The sequence below is a fragment of the Mizuhopecten yessoensis genome, unplaced genomic scaffold, assembly GCF_002113885.1.
Source record: "Mizuhopecten yessoensis strain PY_sf001 unplaced genomic scaffold, ASM211388v2 scaffold716351, whole genome shotgun sequence".
NCBI lineage: Eukaryota > Metazoa > Mollusca > Bivalvia > Pectinida > Pectinidae > Mizuhopecten > Mizuhopecten yessoensis.
The window spans coordinates 1,259,538-1,275,086 of NW_018480073.1; the positions used below are offsets into that span (position 1 = coordinate 1,259,538).

The window sequence follows — 15,549 nt, forward strand, 5'->3', positions numbered from 1 at the left end:
GACCTCTCGTATCCCCCTTGCGGGCGGGACGCCAAATTAGGTAATAATGAACAAGTCCCCTGTGGATTCATACATTTGTCATCACCAGGTTGCCCCTATAATAATACCATCTGACTTCTAAAACACGCTGTTGGTAGAGAATTTGAACCGAAACTTTAATTTTCTTTCCAGTACACAAAAAAAGTCTTTGGGCCATACTTAAAATATGTTTTCTTCTTGTTGATTAAACATAAAAACAATCCTCAGAACACGGGAAATCGCTTCTGAGACTTTCTAGAAAACACATTTTTTGGGGGGGATATCCCCCAAACCCCCCTTACGGAGAGGGGGTCTGTACCCTCCCCCTCCTCGCGCTACGCGCTCGGGCTGCTGCCTTTCGCAGCACACCGTTGACTATTGAGAAAAATTTCTCGGCCCCCACTTTTAGGAAATCCTGGATCCGCCCCTGCAAAGTATATGTTTCTTAAAAACTGTTGTTTTATAATTTATATACTTGATGCAAAAACAAAATCTAGTGAATAGTTACAGTTAAAAATCCTTTAAAACCAAGAGACACGGGTGGCAAGGGGGCGACCGGCTCATATTGGTATCTTAGTATGGTCAACAACTATATACTCCGTTTGTTTACATAGCATATTCCTGTCACACGTTATTTATCTCATTTCCAACTCATTCTTCAATTTATTTTCTCTCTCGAAGATACAAATTGTATGATGGTAATATTGAACCCGCCTTATCTTTTTTTCTAGTGAAAACTTAGATTGTTTTACTTCCGGTATTTGTAAATACTTGTACAGTTCGTCGACAACAGATTGTTTAACCATAGACTATGCGTCACATACGTCACACTTAAACCGACATACTTAATCTGGTAAACATACCTAACGATTACATATCCCAGGAGGACTGCTTCCAAAGTCAGTGGATACAGTGAACACGCCTTACTGGTTTTGTGACTTACAAATATTACTAAGTATCTTCTAATTCTTACTGACAATTTTTTTTATTTTTTTGTTATGCTTTTATAGTATAATCAATTCGGCAAATGTTGTTTAATGTGTAGGGTAGTATGAAATCTTACCTCTAACACAAATCACAATTATAATGTTTAAGGTAGTATATGTCCTTAACTCTTAACACAAATCACAAATATTTTGTTCAACTTTAATCCGAAGGACTGATGTAATGTGTAAGATAGTATATGTTCATAACTTCAACAAAAATCACAGGTATAATGTGTAAGATAGTATATATCTTTAACTCTAACAAAAATCACAGGTATAATGTGTAAGGTAGCATATGTCCTTAACTCTAACACACAACACTGGTTTAATGTGTAAGGTAGCATATGTCCTTAACTCTAACACAGATCACAGGTATAATGAGTAAGGTAGGATATGTCCTTAACTCTAACACACAACACTGGTATAATGTGTAAGGTAGCATATGTCCTTAACTCTAACATACAACACTGGTATAATGTGCAAGGTAGTATATACACACAACACAGGTATAATGTGTAAGGTAGTATATGTCCTTAACTCTTACACAACGCTGGTATAATGAGTAAGGTAGCATATAACCTTAACTCTAACACACAACGCTGGTATAATGTGTAAGGTAGTATATGTCCCTAACTCTAACACACAACACTGGTATAATATGTAAGGTAGTATATGTCCTTAACTCTAACACACAACACAGGTACAAATAAAATATATCCTTAACTTTAACACAAACCATAGGCATACGTTTTAAGTAGAATTTATAACCTTAACTCTAGCACAGATTGTTTCTATTTTTAGTTAAAGGCGTCGATTAGTGTTCAAAGACATTTAATTTTATTGTTGGCAATATAATATTTAAATTGGTGTGCTGTCTTGTAATTTGAAATTGACTGACAGAGTAATTCTGAGGATCTTCTTAGCATGCAAATTCATGACAATTAGTCTTTTGTATTTCGCTTTCAAATATCTCAAATATATCAGCTTGAATCATGTACAAGGACAGAAAATTGTCATATAAATAACGATATTCAATACCAAAGTCATATTTTAAAGTTCACAAGAAGATAACACTGATCCCGCATAGAATGTGTGTTAGATTAAACCTATAGTCCCAACCTTCCTTGTCCGATAAAACATGTTACCACCGAAAACTTGAGAGGCGAGGTTAAAAGTCGCCGATGTGTCACTTACAACATATAGACGATAGCGGAGTTAAAAACGGCCTGCAAGACAGCCATTCAACCAAACAATTTGTGTTCAATGTTTTTCAATAAATATACGATTTTAAAAATAATTAATCCTATTTAAATGTAAGATGATATTACACCGGTATATGAATTTCTGTTAAATACCTTAATCAAGGATTTCATTTTTATTTTGAAGGCACATATTTTTTTTGGTCCCTCTATTGGGATGCACACATGCGAGTTATCCCCCTTTTATCACTAAAGCAAACTTTCGAGTGACCTCTGAGCGGGTAAGACAGCTCACCAGGTCGAGGATTGAGAACAAAGTATACCTGCTGTTACCCATTGCTTGCTGTAAGAGGCAACTAATGTGGGAACCCGCTGCAGAATCGGGGATTTCCTTTTGTGTCATTAACTTATATATGTGTGTGTTAGATTAGAAACAAAACTATGCACACAAAAGCGACAGTTGTCACAAATCACCGACCTCCACGCGATTTTGATATAACTAATGATGATGTAGGGAATGTCTGCCATCTAATATATGTACAAGTTGTACCATTTGGCGTATATGGTGTATGAATTTACCATTTCAGATTGAAGAACAGGTATGGTGTTTTCTCTTGTGTCTGCAGGTTTGGTCCTTCGTAACATCGACGTTTCCAATAGCACTTTTATTCCGACATGAAATTATTATGATGACTTTCTAAATTTTCTTCATTCTTCAGATAATAAATTTAAAATATCTAATTTAATCTAGGAACTATTTTTCTACTCCTGTAATATGGATTCTTGGAATAATTTTAAATTGTTTTCTATGACTTGTACTAAAAGTATCTTAAATAAACTTTTAACAACAATAAAAATAACAAAACATCGATAATGTAAGTTAATTGATTTCCGCCATTTTCCTCTGCTAACGACATTAATATTTGGGAAGATATGAATTCGTGAAGGGAGAGACCGAACACAATTCGTCCAGATTATTGCCAGAAGAAATGTTTGCTAGAGTCTCCAGTTCGCTTTGGCGGGTTTTCGTCTTTTCATTATTTCGTTTTTTTGCTTGGCGTTATTTTGCGGGCGACAAAGCGAAAAGACGAAATGTCATATATACAACGCCACTATACTCCAGCCATTTAGTAACGCGAAAAAGGAAACGTGTTAGAAAATCTAAGCGATCTACGTCAGCCAACTCCATCCTTCGAATTCCCGTGGTTACGCTCACCTTCTTTCTCCTAACCCCTGGAAAATGTCATGGCGAAATCGAAAGCTGTGTACGCGCCACCTTGCGGATGATGCAAGCAGACTAGAATTGCGCGACAGGCTTACGGTAAAATTGACTGACATTGAAGTCGGATATCGCTCCAGTGTTCTGTTCAAAGCTTAGTTATCAGCCAAGTGAGTGGTCTGTATTTATAACTGAAACTAGTCAAATAGCGTACTGCGCGCGTGGCTTCGATTTTGTTATGACGTAGTTCATTTGCATACATGCACAAGGACGTAAGTGAGTGTCACTTCTGTAATTTCGAGGATGTTCGTGGTGGCATTGTAGCTCCATTGATAAATAACATGTTATTATTTTTCACTAATCTTGATTAACTGTTTTATCATGTATACGTAAGCATGATTTGGCAAATGTTAAAAAAACCCATTCCGCATTTTTAATATTTCTGAGTTTATAAATAACCCAAACACATTTTATAATGACACTTTTTAAAATGTATGTCAAGAAGGTGAATGGAATTTTGTTTTGCATATTTTAACAGCCAATAATAATTTTGAAGGTACATCTAGACTATATCTAGACTACACTAACGTTCTCAATTTTCTCTGCTTCGGTTGATGATTGAAATGTATTTTTTGGTTTTGGTTATGTTTTGTCAAGCATATGATATCATTTGCATTGACATTTCAATTTAATGTTGCAATTTATAAGATACCAAGTTTAGTCTTGCGTTAAGTTTTATGATTGTTTATGAGTATTTTTACTCTCTTTTTTTTTGTCTGATAACCTGTGATATTCCTTAAATTTCTTTGCATCACAAATGATACACGCGTAAGGCGTAAATGATACCGGAAGTTATTCTTGTTCAACAACTTCCGGTCTGACCTCCAAAGCTGTAGATTTTCATGTTTACATTCTTTACAGCGTCACTTCCTGTTCACAATTCCTTTAATATATTTTGTATTATGTGATGCCATGTTGATGTATTGTATCAGGATAGCCCGCTTTTAACCAAGAAATGTGTAATATTTTATCTACTTTGACTGTATTACTGTTTAAATAACCCGCTTGTGTAATATTTCCATAATTTATTGATCTTTTTTTTTTCTTGAAATAATGTCAAAGCCATGAGTAATGTCGTGGGTAAAAATGTGATTTTATAATATATATATATATATATGAAAATGTCTTAATATCATGTGACATCGAGATGACGTTTTTACCAAAAATGGTATGTTTACATTTTGCGCAGCCCGAAAAGAGCGTTTCAGTGCAGTATTTCCGACTTATTGAAAATCAATCACATACGAATGTTATATACACGATCTTTCCTTGTTGGTGAAATCCCTCGAACCCGTTTAATGACTGTATATTTTGCTGCATTTCCTATTATTATTTATTATTTTTTCTTCTTTCTTATTCTTCTTCTACAACTTCTTCTTCCTACAAAACGTTTTCGGGTATTTTTCCCCAGATATTCTTGCCGGATGCATGTATGGATGTGCTTAACTCGTTTCATTATCTGATCAATCATCAAACATGGTATAACTTGCCCCTACTTGATAGACACATTTACGGTTATACGCCAAGGCGCTCAAACTAAGTATGTAAGTGCAATGTGGCAATGTGGAAATGCAAGCTCTTGTCAGCTATCATTTTGGACTACGATAGCAGTTCAAGAGACGATTGCAAGAGTATCCGTTAAAATAAGAACTTGTTATATTTGGTTTGAATAGACAGGTATCACATATTTAGGAGGCGGGGTCGCCTAGTGGTATGATAACGGGCTCGTGACAGAAGGGTTGCGAGTTCGACTCTCGTCATGGCACTGTGTTGTATCTTTGAGCAAGATACTTTACTCCGCTTGTTCCAGTCTACTCAGCTGTAAATGAGTAATTGGTTGGGCAGTGCAAGAATTGTAAAATGCTAGATGTGAGCGCCGAAATGGCAGCACCGGCTGTATGCTCCCCAAGGGAGTTGAGAAAGGTTTTGGCTGGTTGCAAAGGCTCTATAACCACGGATAATAATTTGTGAACCGCTTTGAGACGACCTACAAACTAGGTTGTGATAAAGCGGTATATAAGAACCTCGAGTTATTATTATTATTATATAGTATATAGCCATTTCCTTTAGATCTGAAAGGCTTTTGAAACTTTTCTTTAACAATAACGTTGATTATTGAATTAAGATGTGAAGTCTATATCCGTCCATGCGTTAACGATCAGTTCATAAAGGTCAAGCACTTAATCTTTCGGTAAGCTGTCGCTTCCATAAGCTTTGTGGCGTCCTCAAACGCTCTTCAGTGACATCAAATAGCTACCCTAAATTTATCATAATCCTGATTATAAAATGAGATATTTTCCGGAATCAAATTCTTTCTAGATGTGAAACTTCCATAATCCTGATTATCAAATATGCGTTTTCCGAGATCAACTAATTTCTATAAACAGAAAAGATTTACGTTGAATGTGTTTAAACCGATTCTTAAGCTATAATCAAAATAGATAAAGTACAGCTATATATTAACTAACAACACAGACGGGCATATCTAGCTAAACGGTTTTGAAATAACCTTTTAGATTTAAGCCGGTTTCCATTAGGACAGTATAAAACCTCGATAAATGCCCTTTGTTTCATTTGCCATCTCGATAACCGCTAACATCAATATTCATTTCAGTTGTTTTCTTAAGAATTCTAGGGCCACGGTGGCTCAGTGGTTAAGTCGTTTGACATTCTGCTACCACTTGGTCGCGGGTTCGAGACCTACGTTGAGTATTCGCCAGGTACTGGCCGTTGGTCAGTGGGGGTTTTCTCCGGGAACTCCGGCTTTCCTCCACCATCAAAACCTGGCACGTCCTGAAATGACCATAGCTGTTAATAGGACGTAAAACACAAACAACCCAAATCTTAGGAATTCCTTTATGAATTTTCCTCTATTTATCGCCAAATGACTTCATAAAGGTTTTACTGCAACAGTTTACCAACACTATCGACTTGAAAACATTTGTCACGGTCGTGTTCGAAATAAAACAGCTCATGATAAAATGTGTTAGGAAAAAGGGGGCATGCACATTTTTTCTGATGATCGCTGTAGGATTTGCCCATGAATTTTAACACACCCAGGGGAATGTACAATCTAGACCATATCATAAAAGCATAGGAGATCCTCATCCAAAAACGAGCATCCATTGTTGCTGAGTATAGAGAAAACGAACATACTTTACTACTATGATTCGGGACTTAGTCCTATGAAGCATAGAAACAGGATGGTTGGGAAGCGCAGTGGATAACGAACTCGCCTTGCACAAAGGCGGCTGGATTTCGATTCCCCGATCGGACGTGAAAAACGGTATGGGGTCACCTGACCAACCACGTGGGGTTTCTCAAAGTATTCCGGGCTTCCTCACACATTTAGACCTTCCGTGCGCTAAGATTTCTCACCAAATCGTGCTAAAATTGTTGCGTTGAGGAATCGTGCAAAACATATGGGTGTGTTCGCACCCGGCACGTGACCATGCATAACTTTACTCCTTATCTGAATTGTTTTTTTTTTCCTCAGGTTGATTTCAGCCGTGGTGTTTTTCGAATTAACATTAGTACACAACTATATGCAACAATTTTTTGTCAACTAACAGGTTTCAAAGGCTAAGATTAAAAGGGACACAAAGTCTCAATACAATATGAACCTATTAAGACAGTAGCGTAATAATTTGCTCTAGAAGTGCACATATATTTCTTTGTTATTATAAAGTATAACAATTTCCTGCTGTAACGGGGACTGTTTTATGAGGCGCCAAAACTAGCCATGTAATCGCGATGCCATAGTAATTGTATTTTTTAGAAGAAATTGGTTAAATGATTTTTTTGTAAACATTTGACTCTATCCGGGTTGAACTTCCGGCCAGGTGAGCTTAAAGTAAATAGGAAAAATTAGATGGTTGAAAACAACTACAGAATATTAAACACATATTTAGTATCTAGACGAAGCGAATCTGACTGCAGAGGTCATGACCTCCAGTGATCAATGTGTAGCGATTACCAGTCAACCGTGAGGTGCCATGTTAATGCTTCTGATTTGGCTAACCAGCGATTAAGTTGATAACCCAAAAAGTGTTTATTAACCTGGGCAGACGGGTCATGTTGGGGTTATTTGTGTATTGTAGATTTATTTTCAACATTAACTCATTGTTATGTTGAAATGAATGGTCGTAAAGTCCCCCTATATATACCACTGTGTGTTGACATTGGCGACATGCTCGCTAATATAGCATACAATCCAATCCCCTATTGATCCAAGGGCTTTTAGCTGAGCTTTTCTTTGAGTAAATATATTTTTTTTAATCTTAAATGTTATCGTAATTAATATTTGTTATCAAGATATATTAAGCTGAACGCCGTGATCAAATTCTCAACCAATGAAATTGAAAACACATAGGGCCTTTCCGTCAAAGCTTTGCAGAATTGGAAGGTTTTCTTCGGTGACGATCAAGAGACCAAAGTTGGTCTGCTGCCCCACATTGCAACACTTGCGAACTGTCTTTTCCTTTTTCTCTTTCCACCTCTTACGTTTCGATATTTTTTTAAATATACATTTTAAGTTAACATAATATAACCCACCATTCAGGTCGGGGATTTAGAAAAGAATATTCTTGCAGTTACCCACTGCGATTTGTAACAAACGAAAATGTGGGAACCTTTTGCAAAATTGGGGGATTGTTTTTGCGCACCCATTGCAACATTTGAGATCTTTAGATTTTCCCTCTAATTTCATGTTACATTTTTTTTCCCAAAGCGACTTGCTTGGCAATACTTTAGTTTTGATCTTAGTATTGAAATTAAAATGTACAACTGTCCCAAGAAATTAAAAAAACAAAATGTAGATAATATGAAATTGCGTCATTCAGTATTATTGAAAAAACACCGGTCATTTGTTATCATTTTGCTGAGTCATTCAACCTTGGTCAGTTGGCTATTTACGAACATATACGGTACCACGTGGATGTAACGGATTAAGTAGGTGTGACGTCATTGGGTTAATGCACTTAAAAGATCAGGGACTGTTTACGCGGTTTAAGTGAGAGCGACTTCAGGTTTTTTAACGTCAATACAATGAAAAAATAATCAGAAGAGGTGGACCGATATTGAGAATACTTTGTTCGGAAAATGTCATCGATTTTTATGATCGATTACTGTTGTTTTGATCAGGTATGCTATTATGAATTATGATATTTTCTAATATAAAATATGATTTTATTTCAAGAATATATACTTTGCTATGGAGATCAATTCACTTCTAAAATTGACATTTGTATTAAATAGTTTAATTATATTTCTTAACTATATAGTCTAATCACAGAATGTCACAATAGCCAAGGAAAGCTATCTAAAATGTATTGTTTTCTGAAGATTAATGATAAAGCTATAAAATAACGATACCCAGTTTTCTCTTGAAAATAAATCCTGTTTTATAAGAATGAAGACAATTCTAAAACGATGGAACTGTTAAATTTGATATGTCTCTGTATATTTCTACCTGTTTTTATCGTTGTGCTGGGGTTTGTCGTGTCCTTCCTTTCTCTTTCTCTCTGTTCTGGGGTTTGTCGTGTCCTTCCTTTCTCTGTCTCTCTGTACTAGGGTTTGTCTTGTCCTTCCTTTCTCTTTCTCTCTGTTCTGGGGTTTGTCTTGTCCTTCCTTTCTCTGTCTCTCTGTACTTGGGTTTGTCGTGTCCTTCCTTTCCCTGTCTCTCTGTAGTAGGGTTTGTCTTGTCCTTCCTTTCTCTGTCTCTCTGTTCTGGGGTTTGTCGTGTCCTTCCTTTCCCTGTCTCTCTGTACCGGGGTTTGTCGTGTCCTTCCTTTCCCCGTCTCTCTGTACTAGGGTTTGTCTTGTCCTTCCTTTCTCTTTCTCTCTGTTCTGGGGTTTGTCGTGTCCTTCCTTTCCCTGTCTCTCTGTACCGGGGTTTGTCGTGTCCTTCCTTTCCCTGTCTCTCTGTACCGGGGTTTGTCGTGTCCTTCCTTTCCCTGTCTCTCTGTACCGGGGTTTGTCGTGTCCTTCCTTTCCCTGTCTCTCTGTACTTGGGTTTGTCGTGTCCTTCCTTTCCCTGTCTCTCTGTACTAGGGTTTGTCTTTTCCTTCCTTTCTCTGTCTCTCTGTACTGGGGTTTGTCTTGTCCTTCCTTTCCCTGTCTCTCTGTTCTGGGTTTTGTCGTTTCCTTCCTTTCCCTGTCTCTCTGTACTAGGGTTTGTCTTTTCCTTCCTTTCTCTGTCTCTCTGTACTGGGGTTTGTCGTGTCCTTTCTTTCCCTGTCTCTCTGTACTGGGGTTTGTCGTGTCCTTTCTTTCCCTGTCTCTCTGTACTGGGGTTTGTCGTGTCCTTTCTTTCCCTGTCTCTCTGTACTGGGGTTTGTCGTGTCCTTTCTTTCCCTGTCTCTCTGTACTGGGGTTTGTCTTGTCCTTCCTTTCCCTGTCTCTCTGTACTAGGGTTTGTCTTTTCCTTCCTTTCTCTGTCTCTCTGTACTGGGGTTTGTCTTGTCCTTCCTTTCTCTGTCTCTCTGTACTGGGGTTTGTCGTGTCCTTCCTTTCTCTGTCTCTCTGTACCGGGGTTTGTCGTGTCCTTCCTTTCCCTGTCTCTCTGTACTAGGGTTTGTCTTGTCCTTCCTTTCTCTGTCTCTCTGTACTGGGGTTTGTCGTGTCCTTTCTTTCCCTGTCTCTCTGTACTGGGGTTTGTCTTGTCCTCCCTTTCTCTATCTCTATCGCTAGGTACTCCTTAGGGTATTAATTAAAACGGCGAAGGAGCGACCAAGTTCTAACAGTGTCATTGAGGAGTGACGTTAACGCAATACTCACGGGAAAACAAGGTGTTGCTCTGTTTGAACAAATTATCGGTAATTATTGATAATTTGAAGAATCAAACAGCAGCAAACTACGTTTATTTCATTTCAGTCAATGACGGATAGCTGTAAGAAACAGATAGCATACCCATCATAATATCTGGATATGGAAAGTATTTCTTACTTTCTTTTATTTCAATACTAGGAAAATTATTTACATCCTTTTCACCGATTGGATACCCATTTATAAATATCTTCTTTTTCTTTCAGTCTGGAAACATAACTGATGAAATTCGAGAGGGTAAGTTGTGCTTATTTGTATTTTTCATCGTTTTTCGTACCCACTAGTGCACACATATAAAATAAACAAGTAATATATATTTAATTGCCCATGGTCAACTTCCAAAAACTGTCATTATGCTTTGAAAAACAGTTTTCCGGCAAGACTATAGATTTGATAAATCATTTCTTAAAAGAAAATAATTTCTTGCAGGACTAAGCAAAATAAACAACAGGGCTAGACCAGGATTTAAACAATAAAGCTTAGATTGTTGCTTTAACCGACTGGACTGCTTATGCTACATGTACAGTTATATCCAAAACAAAATTACTGAGGATTTACTGTATTTTGTTTTTCCTGTGGCGAAAAGGTGATCCTTAAACTTTGATATGAAATTCATTTGTCGAATACTTTATAATTGTATTAAACAAAAACGTTGTACGTACACAAGTAGTTTTGGTGGTTATAAAAAATAACGCATCAATGCAGCAATATAGTGTTTGACTCGCATTTACGCCTTCCGGTTTATTCAGAAGATTGTGCGAACTATTTTGTAAACGTCCAGCTGCGACAGACCAAACCTTAAGATAGATACACAGACACCCGGATTTTGTTTAGACTGCAGGACCTCTGCTGTCAGCTCTATACGATTTGAACCAAATCTGACAAGAGCATAGACATTTCAATAACATTAATCATAAATAGATGAGTTGAAAGTGAGACATCGAGATCGATTATTGTAGCATTCTGTATACGATATACAAACACAAATATCCCTACGATACAGGTTGATGAAAACTATGTTTTAGGTTTGGTCGCCATCAAGATCTCATTGGGAAATATGCTAATTTTGTTTTAGGACAGATTATATTCTTTATGCTCTGTAATGTGGCCGGTTGTTTTGTTGTCACTGCCCAAGTTATGCTATGGGGACATGACATGAGTTTGACCTTTATTTACGTGGTAGATATCGTCAAAGTAGTTATTTTAAAGACGCTTACTCTTGCGGAATGCCTGGTCCTATTATCCTTGTACTTTTTCAAGGGTGGCCATGTAAATCTTTCCGTTCGTCATACTTTGCCATTGCTATTTCGGGTTCGGATTACTGTTTCGTTGACCATTTAGCATTGTTGTTTTATACATACATACTTCTATGTCTATCCGTGTCATTACAGAGATTAAAGAAAGCTTTGAGATGTTCGACTCGGACCACGATGGGAAAATATCAACGTCCGAGATTAAAAACCTTCTTACCAATCTTGGAATGACACCCGACAAGAGTGTCATTGATGACGTCATCAAGAGGCTTGATGCCGATGGTAAGCTACTTATATTTTGCTACATATGTAGTTAACTTTTCGATATTAACTCAATCGCCCATGAAGACACATTTGAACTCTTCCAATTCAAAGGTTAGAATAGTTCATCGTAAAATTTCAGGGGTAAATGAGTAAAACTGTGAAGATGTTTTGATACTACGCTAGAACGTCATAAAATTCGAACCACTCTCTCGGGAGGCTTAATGGTGGCTAGATTACGTAAAATGAAATCCATCGTTTCCCATTTTAAATGGCGTACGGTCGTCTGTGGTGTTAATAGGTATTTTAGAATCAAGCAAAGACGTTCAATTTGGCATTTCAGAGAACGGCACTGTTGAATACGATGAATTCGAGGACTTCATTACCAAAAGCGGCTTTCTGAAGTGTCTTCCAGACGAGACAGATCAGGAAATGTTGGCAGCCTTCCAAGTACTTGACGCTGACGGCGATGGGTTTATCACTAAGGACGAGCTCATAGATTTCATGTCACGTTTTGGTGAGTTTATGTAATGTCTTGTACTGGATTCCACATAAATTTAATGATATCAACTGCATCAGCGGGACAAATTACATTAATTCAAATATCGTTTGCTAACTTTCTTCCCAAACATATTATTTTATTTGGTAGCAGATTACGAAAAGATGATTCGGGTCATAAAAGAAGTTTGTTTATTCTTTTAATATCACAATGGTGGTCACCTGAGGATTGTTATACGTGTAGATGCACAAAGGTCAAGTCACAGGTCACAGTGACCTAATTCTTGCACTCTGCACTCCGTCATCCCAAGATGTCATTGTTGGTCTGGATTGAAGAATACAGGGGGTCTTAGTGTGGAAGGAAACCACAGTGCCGGAGAAAACCCACGTGGTCGAGCAGGTGACCCAATACTTGTTCAGTGCTCTATCCACTGCGCATCCCGATTACCCATACGGTATGCGTGATACAGAAAAAAAATAATCGAACCTGGGACCTTCGAACTCTAGGCAGACGCTCTAACCAGTTAAGCTTCTTGGTTGCCGGCGATCGACAAGTGAAGTTCCGCTACATTCTTCCCTCTTTTTTCTGATTCCTCGCCCCCGAAGACAACACTGTTTACAACCGAGGTTCTGGTATCTCCTTGCAAAGCGTACACCAAGTAGTTTAATAAGGGGTTAGTCACTGGCACCACTGCAACAGGAAGCTAGACCGGGATTCGAACCCAGGACCTCATAACTCTAAGACGAAAGCTCAAACCAATTGGGCTACCTGGTCGCCGGTGATCGACTCAGTCCATTTCCGCTACATGCATACTGTTTATCAAATTTTATGTGAAGGTGATAGGTTGTCTAAGCTAAAGTTATCATAGTAATGGAACAATGAGGTAGTTTGATATATATTTTTTACCCTCAGGCGATAAGAAGACGGAATCGGAGATTATGGACATGATCAAAGAGGCGGATGTAAATAAAGACGGCCGCATCAGCTACACAGGTATAGCACATGAAAAAGACAAACAAATATTGCACGGTGCTACAATTGTCTCAATACCAGTCTGAGTTAGCTCAATAATTAACATATTGTCATTGGGTTTGCCCGATGTAAAAGTACCACAATCAGTTAAAGCATAGTATTATGAAGCAATGAGATTTGGTTCTGTTGATTGAAACATCAGAAATTGGTCAAAACAAACCGTAGCCCGAGTTTCCTCTGGCTCTGACACCAGATTGATGCGGGGCCAGAGGAAACTACTTTGTGCAAACGTGGAATTATCCGCGAAATGCGGTATTATTTTTTTCATTCTGACCGTTTATGCACTATGTTGAAAAACGCTTGTCCGTACAACTCCTCCAAAAATTCTGGGCGAATTTCAATAGAAGTTTACAAATATGGTAATTACCCCCTGATGTCGTGCATCAGGTTAGATTTTGGTTGCTGTGTACAACATTCATAGCGGTCCTCGCCAACCCAGGAAAATCAAAACCAAACAACATACTTTCTTCTTCCGCGGAAGATCTTTAAATGCTGTGTTGATTATGATTAATGCTATAAAAGGATGAAATACATTTGAAAACGATCAATAAATCAAAGAAAAAATGTTAACATTTTACGAAAAGGCGAGTTTTTTTTCAGTGAGCATCATGAACTATATCAATCTCAGATTACTACGCTTTTTGGACCGAATAATTTCTTCACAAACCCCCCCCCCCAAAAAACTTCATCTCCTTCCGCGAAAGATCTTTAGATAATGTGTTCATTATTTCATGATATGATCAATGCTATGATATGGTGAAATAAATCTGTATAAGACAAAAAAAATCAAAGAAAATATGTAAAGATCTTTAACAGAAGCGTTTTTAATCAGTGAAAGTTCCGACCTATATTTGGTTCAAATTACTACGCCTCGTATTCCAATACTCTAAAGTGTGTGTGTAAGAGTTTTCTACCCTTGTCCATCATTGCGTAGTTTCATGCTCGCGACTTGTTGAACGACTGTTTTGATAACTGTCCTTGATAAAGTAGGCTTCGTGTTTTCTTTGTCTCGATTGAAAGTCTCCAAGTGAAAGAGAATGTTTACTTATACTAAAGTAGCCGTCAGCAGCTGTGCCTAACGAGTTTATAGATAGCTTCCCAATGCGACAGCAGCTGTGCCTAACGAGTTTATAGATAGCTTCCCAATGCGACAGCAGCTGTGCCTAACGAGTTTATAGATAGCTTCCCAAAACGACAGCAGCTGTGCCTAACGAGTTAATAGATAGCTTCCCAATGCGACAGCAGCTGTGCTTAACGAGTTTGTAGAATGACCTGAGTAGTATAATAGAAGTGCTTCGTGAATATAGCATATTGAACTTCAAAAATTAAAACTGTATATACATATTATTCACATTAATCAGAAACTGAATAATTATCGTTACAATATCGAGAAAAGGAGAGATACACAAGGGACTTGCATAAGTCCGTGATTACACGCACTGGAAATAATACAATCTCGTTTTATTTTTTTGTAAAATTAATCATGATAATAACAAATTGTGATGGTAATATCATAATAATTTATTTATATTATCTATATAACATTTATTTATTTTTATTTTTATTTAATTGTGAACTTTCCCATAATCTTACGGGACAATTTTGGTTTGCCGGGTTGTCTGGTCAAGGTCACACTGTTACTATTTTTAAACAGATCATTGTCTGCGCTTGAAGGATTTCCATCGATTTGAAACACTAATTAAGGACCATAATATCAGACAAGTTTCAATTGTTATAGCAATACTCTGCTTGTTATATATATTTTATTAAAAATTATGATTAAGGGATGGACTATTATGACTCTTACTCAACAACATGTTCTTTATTATTTACTGCCATTCTGTACTGATATACCACCTCCTTTATTCCATTATTTGAATCCTTCATACACAGCATCCATGAGTGCCCTCGGCACTTAATTTTTTTCATTTCGACCCTTTNGCTTTGCTTTACCGTAGTTAGCATTTAGCTTACAGTTCTGGTTTATGTAGGAGCGAGGGGTGTTAGTTAGTGTTTGACTTACAGTTCTAGTTTTCAATGTGTGTCTTGTATGCCCNTTAAGGCCCTTTGTTAAAAACATCTTGGTCCTGACATGTCTTCCCCAACTACTAGGACGATTGCAGCAAAACTGGTTCATCTGGGCTAACAAGATTTGGTATGCAAGCATGTTTTGGCATTGGGGTGGGGGTGGGGTAGG

General features: G+C 37.5%; 1 protein-coding gene across 3 annotated transcripts in view; it reads left to right on the forward strand.

Annotated features, from left to right (window-relative positions):
- Positions 1 to 15,549, forward strand: part of LOC110443551 (neo-calmodulin-like) — a 24,490-nt gene that overhangs the window by 6,750 nt on the left and 2,191 nt on the right. Inside the window, exons 2-6 of one of the 3 annotated variants that reach the window (XM_021487827.1) lie at positions 2,791 to 2,802; positions 10,514 to 10,544; positions 11,699 to 11,842; positions 12,165 to 12,338; positions 13,233 to 13,313. In XM_021487827.1, the coding sequence (XP_021343502.1) occupies positions 2,791 to 2,802; positions 10,514 to 10,544; positions 11,699 to 11,842; positions 12,165 to 12,338; positions 13,233 to 13,313 (442 nt within the window). Of the gene's footprint in view, positions 1 to 2,790; positions 2,803 to 8,539; positions 8,625 to 10,513; positions 10,545 to 11,698; positions 11,843 to 12,164; positions 12,339 to 13,232; positions 13,314 to 15,549 lie in introns of those variants that run through there. The other 2 variants (XM_021487828.1, XM_021487829.1) reach the window with 2 other exon arrangements.